Genomic DNA, 12,929 nt, shown 5'->3' on the forward strand with positions numbered 1-12,929 from the left:
GAGCCAGAGCAGTGAGCCCAGTGAAAGGTCAGGGTCCATGGAATCATGGAATCACTCAGGTCCCACAGGGTGCTGTGCCCTGGGAACAGCCACTGCCCTGAGGCTGTGTGAGTTAGAGACCTGAGCTTCCATGTTAATGTACAAGATTATGAAAAAATAGAACAGAACAGAGGGGAAAAAAAGAAAAGCCTTCCCATATTCAGAACTGGGACGTGCACAGCTCACCAAAGAACTGTCTCATGTAGTGGACCACCAGGACAGAAGTAAACTGAAGACCTTTAGATCCCTGGCATTGAACTTCCCTTTCACCATTCCCATCCACAAGAGCCTCTCAGGCCACAATTCACAAAATCCAAATTTTGCGTTTTGAGCAGTTCTCCTCACATCCTTAGCTCCAAGATCTACATAGATTCCAATATGTGAAGCATAGATCTGTCCTTATTTACAACAAAAAACAAGTGACTGAATGTAAAACAACGTTTAATAAATCTGCAGAGCCTAAAGTACCAATATAATTCCAAGCAGGAAGATAGACATGCACTTCTTAATTAAGTGGGTGATGTTCTAGTTAAAACAAAAAAGACAACCCTGGGCCATAGCTAAGATTAAGCACATTCTCTTGCAAAGGAAGCTCTGACTGTTATCAATGTAAAGGCTTTAAATCACAAAAAATAAACCATCTAATAGTCTGTATTCAATAGTAAGTAGAAAGTCAGGACACAGACTGATTTGGATTAACACATTTTCAGTTATAACAAGTAATTTTACAGAGGATTAGTATCTTGATGGTCTGATCAATACTAGGCACTGCTGCTATTACAGATGAAGAGAAAATTACCCCTCCAGTAATAAAGTGTGTGTCTCGGTTCTCCTTCATTTGCTGAGTCCATTACTGTAATGGTTCCAGCATTAGCAGCTGAGGCAATTTAAACAGCAGGAATGTGATGAATTTAAAAGCAAGAAACATTCGCCACTCATTCTTTCTTGTATTTTATTCTGCATATGCAAGGCTTCTACCTGACCATTTCCAATATACAAATCATGTGTTATGTGACTATCAACACTATTTCTTAATTATTGTCCCATTAATAATGGGAAGGTCCAATAATGTGATTACCACAAAAATTGCTACTGGCATATTGGTTGCTGATTCTGCTAAAACGAGCACACCATTTACCTAAACAGAAATATGACATGACAAGAAGCTTATTTAACTGCATCTAAGCTGTTTCATTAATTTTCCTAAACACAATTTCTAAAAGAATCTAATCTGTCAATTAGAAAATGTTGTTTCTTTTGGCTCTTTTTAATAATGTGGTTTTGTCTTAAGAGGTAGAACAATAACTGGAAAAAATAAATCATTGTAATATTAGAACAAGCCATGGTAACAATGTTAAAGTTTTTAAACTTCATTGTATGGTATGGGCGCCATCTTTCAGCATTAATTCTAAAACCAAACCCTTGATCATGCATTGAAGTGCTTTGAGAATACTTGTCGAATTTTCCTTGAGCGTTAATATGTTGAAGCAACCTGTTTTAGCTTGTGAAGATGTATTACTTTGCAGGCAGTAAAAATGAGGATGATGCAAGAAATAAGACCTTCAATGATATCTCAGCTGAAACTCAGTATATTCCCTTTTTCTCCTTGTAAATAAAATACATACAAAGCTTTGTGTTATTTAAAGCTTTATATTTCCTTGCCACTTTGTCCAACATGCCTCACAAATGTGATACTGCATATGAATATCTTTGTAAAAGCCCCTGTGAATATTCAGATATGTGCATATTGATGCATTTATTATTTGTACAGCAATAAATTTATTGGACTGGGGTCCCAGCTGTGCTGGGAGCTGTACAAACATAACAGCAGTGTCTGTGGAATACATTCTCTGCAGTCAGTATTCACAGTAATGTGAATTAGCATAAACAGCTACATAAGGTAATTGTGAACTGGGTTTAATGGGCTATTCACAAGACCCATCAAGGTAATACCTTTACTTTAAAAGAAAATAATACTCCACGCTAGCTGAGTATCTTCTCTTTCACCTGGTAATGGCACAGGGTGTTAACATGCAAAGAGTGGTAGAGGAAGCATATACAGGAAATAACTAGAACTTGGCCTCTCCCATACTGAAACTTACTTTAAAAAAATCCACTTTGAATAAATAAGTCTCAAGAACACTAAGTTTTACATTAAATAATAACTTTTTTAACTCATCAATCAAGATAATAAACATTCTAAAAGCAAAAAGTTTTCTTCCCAAGTCTATAAGGAGCAAATAGCCTACTCAGATCACCCAACAGGAAGTTTGATTTTACTTTGCATAGTACATTTCTACACCCAGTGAAAAAGAAGTGACCAATTCTGACCAACAGGGTGAAGAAAAAAGAATCAAAATAACTATAAACTGTATTAATTAAGATGGAATTCTAAGCTAAAAATAACCAACCATGAACAATCCCTCAACAGACTGTTTCATAAAAATGCCTTTTCAGCTAATGAGCAACATCTACTGTAACAGTTCTGGTCTTATGCACAGAAATAATATTTGCTGTGGGGAAGACCAGAGTAGCTGATGGCTTGCAACAGCTCCAAAGGTATCTTTAGAAACTTCAGAATAGCTGTGTTTTGTTGTCCACTTAAGACTCAGAGAAATATTCTACAGGACATTATCAATGCCCCATATGGTGTTTAGAAAAGATGAGTAGTTGACTTCTGACTATGGTTTTCCTACTTTTCTTTCAGACCCTCTTCCCAAGAATGAATCTGCATCCTCCTCCTCCTGACTTGGAACACCAAATACTAGCACAAACAATTTCATTTCTGCTACACATTTAATCTTACTCAACCCAACTGAGTGATCTGCAAAGTGGAAATTGCTGTATGACAGCACTGCACTCTACAGAACTTCTACCACATGTACTTGGAACAGAAATGTTCTTCTATAACAGCATAAATCAAAACGTGCTATGTACAAGAAAATTCAAGCCAGAAAAAAGTTTATCACTTATAAGAAACATAGTACATAATTACAAAGCAAAAGCCAATCAGTGGGATTCTGATAGACAGCATTTAACTGTACACAATTATGGCAAAACAGGAACTTTTATTCAGGATTTAATTCTGGAAAACAAGAGACATTGCCAGAAGACACATAATCCAAACCAGCTTCTTTACCCAACCACTTCCCTCTCAGTAGTAGGCCTCATAAATCTTAGTCTCTAGAAGAGGTTGGGTTAACCTCACTAATATTTGGTTTGCTAAAAAATATTTTATTCAGTACTTAAATGGAAGTCTTGGCAGAACTACCACAAGAAAGACACTGTTCCTTTGTCTTCAGAATTTCTCAGGTGATCAGCATAAGCTAGGGATGGCTAAACCCAAGGACTGAAGGGTGACTGGGCACACTGCCAGGAGCCCAGAGATTACATCTCCAATTGAGTTGTAATTAGTATGCGGATGCTTCATTGGGAAAAAAAACCCGCTTATGTTCCTTCTAGCATATCCCCTCCTTTTCCCATTGCTGCCCTCTCCTTTGGCAGCCTTTATTCTAAGACATTCTACAGGCTCAATTTTGCTTCACTTTCAATACACTCACCTTCTCTCAAATAGTACCCAGCTTACCACTCTCTCTAAGGCATTATATAAGTATTGAAACCCTTAATTCTCTGTAAGAATCTTTTCTCTTTCATCCTTCTCTGTCTATGCACCTACAACATCGAGTTGTGTCTAGAGCAGTACTCTTGCACTTGACCTCAAGTTCTTCTCATGCATTGTTCTTGACAGCTCTTCAAGTGCCTGTCCTCCCACAGCCTTTGCCAATGTAGTTCACAGCACCATCCTTTCACCCCTCACAGGTCCCCCTGAGCCATTATCTTATCAAGGGCCTCTATTCTCCTAATGCCAATGATTCCCAAATACATTCAAGACCTATTGACAAGACAAAGGCCCTTGGATGGACAACGTAAATGTACAGGCTAAAAAAAGTATGGGTTGAGTTTTTTTCTGCATTGTATTGGATGGGACATCTGCGTATGTTTAGACATACATGGAAAGGGCAGAACACAAATGTAACACTGAAATTGCTGTCCCCAAACAACTTAGGATAGCAGAAAGACAAATTACAAAATAACCAGGTTATTTTGTAATTTGGACAGGTAGTTCTTAAGGAGTTGTTATGAAACTTACTAGGGCAAAGAGGCCTTGTAGTTTTCTAGTAAATTACTTAGTTGCAAACTTACATCAGGCCTTTTCCCTGCCTTTGCGGGGAAGAGTATTTTTAATACTGAATAGTAAATTATTAGCAATACCAAAGCCAGCATGTTCCCTGTTCAGGTGTATGAGATTAGCCTTTTCAAAGGCATTTTCTAAATTTATAATGGAATTAGCCTTCTTTTCACTAACACTTCTAATATCAGTACTGTGCTTTTCAAACAAGTCACTTACTGGCTCTCAGTACTACTGTTTTGTAAACAAATCCAGCAGAAGTACGACAACCATCAAGAGCTGAAGTAAAATATTGTACAATGTAGTAAAACAAGCCCTTCAAAGGCCCCTGAAACAGCAAACACTCAGCACTCCTGTTTGCTTCCACAGTGAAATAGCATCTTCAATGTAAGCATGTAACAGCGCTGCATCTAAACACGTGAACAAGAAAAGAAACATTATAAAGCCCGGGCGGTATAACAGACTTAAAAGTATTTATTTAGGTGAGACTTAGTGTAGAGTACTTTTAAGAATTAGGCGCAGTTACACAGTGAGTGCATCATCTCACTGTGAATGTGTCAACAAAAACAAACACACAGTCCTTGCATCATTGTTTTCCTATAACACAGCACTCTCTTTAAAATTGAAATGTCTTGCCCAGATGACACACGCCTTTACCACTAGCTCCTGTTAACGCAGTACGAGGTGCCCCTCGCTCGGGGGAGGGGGATCGGGCATTTCCAGGCAAGCAGAGCCCCCTGCCCGGGCAGCCCGGCGGAGCCGCGGGCGCTGCGGGGCACACGCGGCCGTGCGGAGCTCACCCCGGCTCCGCACCGCGCCGAGCTCGGGGCCGCAGCTCCTTCCTTCTCACAACGAACTTCACGGCGGCCTCGGAGCTCCAGCACTGGAGCTACCGGAGCCCCGGCGAGCTCTGCCCCGCACAGCCCCACGAGCGGCGGAGAGGGCTGGGCAGGGGCACACACGCTCCTCGGGGCTGCGGGGAGCAGGAAGCAAACGGAAGGTACCTTCAGTTCTTTCTCCCGCTCCCCTGCTCGCCTCTTCATGGTGCCGCCTTAGCCGTCCGCACGGAGCGGAACAGCGCACCGCAGGAGCCCCGCGCAGCTTCGCCGGCAGCGGCCGGACCGCAGCTCCGCGGGCTTTGCGCGGCCCCGCCCCGAACTCCAAGTCCCGGCAGGCCCAGGGCGGCCCGGAAGGGGAAGGGCCCGGTTGGCAACAGCGGCAGCGGCTAACGGAGTGCTGAGGAAGCCAGGGATGGCGGGGGTTGTGAGTACGAGGGGAGCTTCTCCTCCTCTGGGCACGGCGCGGGGAGGACCGGGGCGCTGGGGCTGCCCGGGGCGCTGGAGCGGGCGGGCCCCGGGCGGGCAGGCGAGGAGCGGGGCTGGCGGGACCCGCGCTGCGGGCGGCGGTTCCAGACCCGAGAGGCTCCTCGCTCGGTGCCCGTGGGAAAAGGCTGGGAGCCTGAGCGTTTGGTTGAAAGTAGCCCTGTAGGGCTCTGTTTTGTGCCGGGAAAGGCCGCGGGGCCGAAGCGGGAGCGGAGCTCCGTGCCCGAGGGCGGGCCAGCCCGGGCCGTGTAGGCGTTCCCTCATGAGGCGAGCGCTGCCTTCCCTGCGGCCCTGCCCCTCCCGGCCCCGAGCTAGCGCGGCTGAATCAAAATCGGGAAGCTTTGTAAAATATGTTCACGGCAAGACACGGTTGTTTGGATTTTTCTGTGTTGAAGTAGGACTTACAGGCCTGAGAGATGTTTCTTCCCTCAGGCAACAGTGGGATGTTGTGATCCCATTTCCTAACATTTTCCATATCTTCTCCCTTTTTTTCCCCCCGTCTGCCTCCCAAAACACACAGCACTGCAACACATGATATTTGAAAGATGGTATGTGTTTATATTTCCACCAAGTAATAAATGAGATTATTTTAGGTTACAAGACCAATAAAGTGCAAACATGTATATTTTAAAGACTCAGTAAAGGAGAACATAGGCTGCAAATACATTATGATAAGCTAAGATAGGTGGGTGGTCCCTGCCACCTCCTTTTTTAAATTCCCTCTACCAGGGAAGTGGGATTTTGTAACAAAAGGATCATCTTGCCCATGTCTGAACTCAAATTCAAACACCATGTTGAAACAATTAAGTTGTAATTCTTATGATTTCGTTAGAAATCACCTCACTGGAAGTCACTTATAGACCCATTGGCTGAGAACTTTCAAAAAATTAAGTAATCCCCACTCAGTTTTGCTACCTTTGAATGATGTTGGTACAAAAGTACACTTCTGTGAGTTATATAGGAATCTGAACCTAAAGCATGAGCTTTGATAAGTATTAATTTTATTAGTGTCACGCTTGTATAGAGTGCAAAGTTGTGTGCAGTTTTTTTGTAGAAAATTTTTAGATACAGGTAGTGATAGAGCCACTTTTGTAGGCTGTGAAGTGTGTAAGAGAGTTACAGTTTCTTTGACTTCAGTAGTTATATTGAAAATTCTTGCTTATACCTAACTTGAAGTTCTTACAGGTTAACAGAAATATGGGGAATATTCGTCTCTTTGTACGTTGTTGAGCTCTGTAGTTTTGAGAAACAATCTGTGCTGAAGTGATTGTAGGGTAGCCTTTCTTGGAAATAAAGCCTGGTTTAAGTTTTTGAGGTTGAGGATGGCATGTGGATCTGTCCAGATGCAAATACAAATTTATATCTCTCTCAGTTATGCTTCTTTTAGGAAATGCTGCACTTTTAAGTGCCATAATTTTTGTTGCAGTGTTGCTGTACAGTTTTGTCAGATGTAATCACTTTGGAAATGCTTTCAAAAGTAATACAGAATGCTGTGGAGAAATCTCATATGCTTTTAGAAATAATGCTGGAACTGGACTGCAAAGAAAAGTAATTTTGTTTAAGTGTTTGTGATTGACACTCAGATAATATTCAAAGAGGAACTGTAACATATGTAACACATGCTTTGATGTTTGAAGTGTCCTCTCTCAAAGCAGCAGCATAACTGGTGGTTATTAGTGATTATTAAAGACATGGGTATGTTACTAATCAGGCAAATAAGCTGCCAAGCCAAATTCTAAATCTGTAATTATATTTGGCCTCCCTTAAACCAGGAGGCATGTTTGTACTATTTCTGTCTAAAACCACTGTATCTGATAAAACCAATTAATACGGTTGTTTTTTTCATTTTCTTTTTCTGTGGCCCACAACAGAAAAGATAGCTGAATGCTTAATTTCTGACACTTTGTAATGGAGATGAAACAATTCTTACTCTTCCTTTTGAAAATTTGACCTTCTAAGTTTTCAGGACACTTTAGATTTGAAGTCGCTTTATTTTGACACTTCAAATCATGTCATGTTGCCAGGAAAAATTTGCTTTGTGTGCATCTCTGCTGTGTTAGTTTGCTTACAGCTCAAGTATTTCTGTGGTTTTGCTGCAGCCAGTAATGGATTACTGCTGACAAGAGTTGTTTGTTTATTTGAGTGACAAGCATGTGTTGTTTTGTCTCTGTTTTTAAATGAGTAGATTTCTCCCATACTAAAGATAACAGGTAGATATCCATAGTAAAGTTTCTTCAGCATATAGTGAAAACCAGTAATGTTTGTCTGCCTGTTACTGTTCTGGAGTTCTTAAAGCCTGATTTTGATAGATCACAAACATTGTGGAGTCATGCTGATAAAATACTTGTTCAGCTCTTGATGCCCAGAAAAAGCCTCTGTCATTTTTGATCTGTGAAAGCAAGGACAACCACATTCTAGAAAGATGTATCGTGGCAGCATCTTCTCCTTGCTACCATCATGAACCAGATTTAGCTGATCCTCTGGAGGTAAAATGTCTGTTTCCCTTTGATCTCAGTTGCTGAGGCCCTACTGGTACAGGGACATGTAATAGTAACCACAGTAATGAACCTAGACCTGAGTGAAGCCAATGACTGGAGAGAGAGCTAATTTAACACATTACAGAGAAGTTTGGAGGATTTTGTAAGAGCAATGCAAAAAGAGCTGAGGATGCTGAGGAGCTGGATTCCAGTGGATATTTGTTTGCATTGGTTGCCATCAGCTGAGTGGTGTGGACATCAACATCCCAGAGTAGTATCTTCTGTCACTGACAACATTGAAACTGCAACCATATTGCAAGTCTACAACTGTAGATCAGTTCACTTCTATGGTCATGATAAGGAAACATTTGTTCCACATGGAAGAAAAATGTGTTTCTGTTTATTCATAAACAGTGAAGTCTGGAAATAATATTTTATCATAAATTTTAGTGATGAAAAAACCAAAAGATTAAAAGCAAGACTGACTTGTTGGAAACTAAATTTCCATTAATCCCTTTTGTTTCTTAGAACAAAGCCATAAGGAGAGTTATTTATGATGGAAGAAAAAGCTTAGGCAGCACTTTTGATTATGATTGAATTAACAGATATTTAATGGAATGTCTGTTGATTGTACCATGTTGCTTCTGCCCTCTGATGCAAGTCTCTAGTAGCATCTCTGTTATTTTCCCAGTGCTTTCCTGGATGGTTCTGGATTGACTAAGGATTGATATCACCTGAAGAGTGTAACAATGGTTTTGGGGGTAAGACTGTCGAAAAGACTTCACATCTCTCCTTTTCCTGTTGTTTCAGCATTGCTTGACTCAGTGACCAACATGTAATTTTCTGCACCAGAAGACAAGAAGGAAACAGCAATTGTTAACAAGTATGTTCATATATTACACCAAAACAAATGTAGTACTTCTTCACATTAGTACTTTCCTAGTCTCACTATGTCATGTAGCTAAGTTTTCTGTTGCTGCAAGAAAGAATCACCTTCAGATTTATGAGAATCATTCATAGGAGACTTTCTGTCTTAAAAAGTAATTTCTTATATGACAGTGGTTGAAAGAAGACTAAGAGAATGCCAGGCAACACTGGAATGACTTCATAACCCCCAGCACCTGTTTCAAAGAGTTCCATTCAAAGCATAGAAGATGACATTACTCATCTACCATTCTATGCCTTAAGCTTTTACCTCTCTTAAAATGAACAAACAATTAAAAAAACCCAAAAACCACAATTAAACAAACAACCCGCAGGTCCCCTTCCCACATCCACTTGGAAATATGGCCTTAGCCCAAATATTCCTGAAAACAGCACAACTAGAGCTTCAGAAAGCTGTTTGTACATGTATTAAATAGAATTGGAGCTATTGCATAACAAAGGTGTGTCTTGTGAATGGATTAAAACTGGCATAAAATTAAACTTGAGAACTTCAGAGTTTAGATTGTCCTCTGAGTAATGTAGTTGAGATAGGAGCATTCACAAGTCTGTCATTTCAGTGAATCTGCCATAACTTTTGCCTTCATTTCGTATGGTGTATTGTTCTTTCTAGTCTCAGTTTAAATAACAGATGAAGAGGAATTTCATTTGAATTTTGTTATCCCTAGATAAGCCATGCCTGTTGCAGCTGATGTAACTGTGGGGGACCTGCCTGTGAGACATACAGGTCTAACTCCAGCTGGAATGGAAGGATTACAAGGTTTGTACCAGCTGCTATTTATTACAGCTACAGACTTTGATCAGTGGCTTCTTTAGTTTCTTTCTAAAAATGTTTCTGATGTTGCCACTCACAAAATTAAGTTCAAATACCATTCAAAATCTGGGTTAAATTGTGAAAGATGCTGTGACCCATTCTATGTTCAAGTTGCTTGTTATAAGAGCAGAGTTGCTATGAGATGCTAAAAACTGAAAATGTCATTGAGCTGTAACATTCATACATCCAGAAGAAAAGAGGATTTTTTGCTGAATTGAGGACAAGGCCAGATCCATTTCACAAAATGGGAACCAAAAGTATTATGCAATTCTGATATGTTACTCAGCAGCTATTAGAATGGAACAACTGGGCTTAGTCTTGTATCTGAGTAAATTTACAGAATTATGAATTAATATTTTCAAGCTTCAATATAATATGTTAATTTTGGAATAGATTAGAAAGAATGGTAATACTTATTTTGAGATAGTATCTTTGGCAGAACCTGGTTACTTGGTAAATTGTTACCTTTCTGTTGTCTAGTATGAAAACAGGTTGCTGTATAATTTTAATTACTTTTTTTTTTAATCTGTAAGAGGAGGGAGAAAGGAAGTGATTAAAATTACTATAAATCAAAAAAAAAAAACCCCAGACTTGTACAAGTATAAAATATAAAATTACTTAAAATTTTTGGGGGATTCAGTATTTTAAAATGAGTTTTGACTTTGAGCTACATGTTGTTGAATGTATTGAAGATAATTTAAAGTTGTCTTTGTTTGGGTAGAATCATGAACTGCACTGAATATAAAAGCTCAACAAGCTAGGTAACAAATGAGTCAAGAAGAACTGGAGGACAGATTTCTTCATGTACATGATGATCACATCTTACTCAAGCAGCATGCAAATGAGCAAGAGGAGAAAGCTAAAAGGTATGGGGGCTAATACTTTTATTTTAGCTTACAGGAATATTTTTGTCCTTTAAAACATCAACAAATTGAAAATGCTGACTTCTCTCAGAGCACTTTTTAAAGCAGTAGCAAAAATCACTCTTTGGAATGAATTATTTTTAATTTCTGGTTATGTCTGTGTATGTATGTCTTTGTGGTGGTCTGTGTTAGATCTCCATGCCCAGAGCTACAGCACTGTCTGTCACTTGGAGCTGGTACCTTGTGTTCAGAGCTATGCTGTTAGAGTGTTCTGGGAACTGTAGAAAAGGCTATAGAAACCTAATGATTCATCAGCAATTGCATTCTAGAATCAAAATTCTGTGTACAGTGAGATTCCACCCCTATATATTAAACTTAATGCTGTGCTGGCAAACCAGGGTGGGCTCAGCAGAGCTGTTCATGGTATTAATGCCTTGCAGGAGGGCTAATTAATCCAAAAGCACTGTGACTCTGTGCTCACATTGTGCTGTGCTTAATAAAGTCATGCTGCATCCAAACAAGGTGTAGTCAAAAGCTAACAGATTCATAAAAGGGCAGCTGAAAACACTGCTTCTTATAATTTTTTAAGTCCAAGGAATTCTTTCCTTCTGACTCAGTATTCAGTGAGTCAGGAACAAATTGACCAGCATGACATAACTTCCATCTTTTCAGTCAGGCTGTTGTCAAATCCAAGATGGTGGAACAAATGAATTGTTTGCTTACTCCAAAGGGATTTCCTGTGTGTCTGTTAGGTTCCTTACCAAATGCATTCATCATCCACTTAGGTAGCATTACACAGAATGTTCAAATTGGAATACCTGAATTTATACTTTATGGCACAGAAAATAAAAAATATAGTGTTTGCTAGAGAAAAAACTTAACTCCTCAAGTTGAATTTCTTTTCCAGCATTCCTTGCCAAAACCCTTTTAACTAGAAGTTTGGAATGAATTTGCAGTAGAAGAACATTGAAAAAACTCCATGTAAACAAAAAACCTGCTTACAGGCAAGTAACATTCTGTGACATCCTGAAGTTATTAGGGATTTTTTTTTGTTTCACTTTTGTTCTTTTAAGTAGAAGCTTCTGTCCACAAGTATACAAAAAATAAAACAAGTCTCTTTAAACAAATGAAGTGTGTCCTTATTTTCAGTTTTCTTTATGGGCCTTCAAAAATAGATTTCCTGTATACTGGATACAGGTCTCAAAGATGTGCAACCGACTTTGTAAAGTCTTGAACTTGTCTCTCTCATCAAAGCCACCTTTTCTTTCTTTATATGCCAAGTTTTTTGCATTCACTTCTGGGTATGTTTTGTGTTCATGCATGTTACATCACCCCCATGTGCCCTCACTGCCTTTTGTTCTAGCTTACCAATGTTTATCAGAACGAAGGGAAATCAAAGGTACAACGCTTGAGATACCAAAAGCAAAATTTGTATCTTTCTAAAGACAGATGATAGCCATACCCTCTGTGTCTAATTATATTCTGCAGCTAACTGTTCCTTCTCCAAAGCACACTGGAAATATTTGCCAAGTATAAAATTGAGTATGGTAATGAAAGCTGTTAAGTCTTTTTTTCCAGTGTACCTTCTTAAATATTTCCACCTATATATTTCAGCCACTTTAGACATTGAATATATATTTAAATCCCAAAAAACTAGAAATTGTATATAATTGGAACGTTGCATATTATTAGCATTCTTTCAATAGTTGAATGTTCTGTGGAATTGTAGCTTTTATAGTTTGCCCCACCACATCCCAAATCTGTAACTTTACTTAACAGCATGCAGAGGTTCCTATATAAGGTCATGCGTTAAAAATTACATTTAAGCACCATATGGAGTAAATATGTGTCCTCCCTTTACTAACCTTAAATGATAAGCCTTAGGAAACTGTTATTTGTCAGTGCTATAAAGCAGATTGCTGCACAGTGGTTTCAATTATCTTCAAAGAGTTCTTCACAGGCAGTAATAGTTATATCAAAACCTGAAATTTATTATTCAGGTTCTATGCTGAAGTCTTCACAGTGATTATGTTCCTTTCAACAGAGTGCTTTTTATGCTGACTTTTCACATTCTTTTTCATCTTTTTTATTATTTTCCCCAGAATGACCACAAAGTTAATACAGCTTGTTAATGATAAAAAAAGTCTGAACAGGTTGGTGGCGGCCCCAAGTGGCTGGGTCAGGCCTGGAGCTGGAAGAAAGAACTGTGCATTGACAAGAAAAAGTTCATGAGCTTGAGAAACAAAGTGAGAGTCTCCCCTTTCAGCTGACCAGCAGCTCCAG

The 12,929-nt window shown here is 39.5% G+C and overlaps 1 protein-coding gene and 1 long non-coding RNA gene across 4 annotated transcripts in view; one reads left to right on the forward strand and one right to left on the reverse strand.

The window, feature by feature from the left end:
* FTO (FTO alpha-ketoglutarate dependent dioxygenase) overlaps nt 1–5,354 on the reverse strand; it is a 227,421-nt gene extending 222,067 nt beyond the window's left edge. For all 3 annotated transcript variants that reach the window (XM_039721230.1, XM_039721229.1, XM_039721232.1), the window contains exon 1: nt 5,233–5,354. In XM_039721230.1, coding sequence (XP_039577164.1) covers nt 5,233–5,271 — 39 coding nt within the window. In that variant the 5' untranslated portion in view covers nt 5,272–5,354. The remainder of the gene's footprint in view (nt 1–5,232) is intronic.
* A 21-nt stretch (nt 5,355–5,375) lies between these two features.
* LOC120507996 lies at nt 5,376–11,773 on the forward strand. The gene is made up of 5 exons (XR_005628889.1): nt 5,376–5,491; nt 8,838–8,910; nt 9,638–9,729; nt 10,505–10,649; nt 11,554–11,773. It is a non-coding gene; the product is annotated as an uncharacterized LOC120507996 (long non-coding RNA).
* The last annotated feature ends 1,156 nt before the right edge of the window (nt 11,774–12,929 follow it).

This window comes from Passer montanus, unplaced genomic scaffold (genome assembly GCF_014805655.1).
Source record: "Passer montanus isolate IOZ18808 unplaced genomic scaffold, ASM1480565v1 scaffold45, whole genome shotgun sequence".
Classification (NCBI taxonomy): Eukaryota; Metazoa; Chordata; class Aves; order Passeriformes; family Passeridae; genus Passer; species Passer montanus.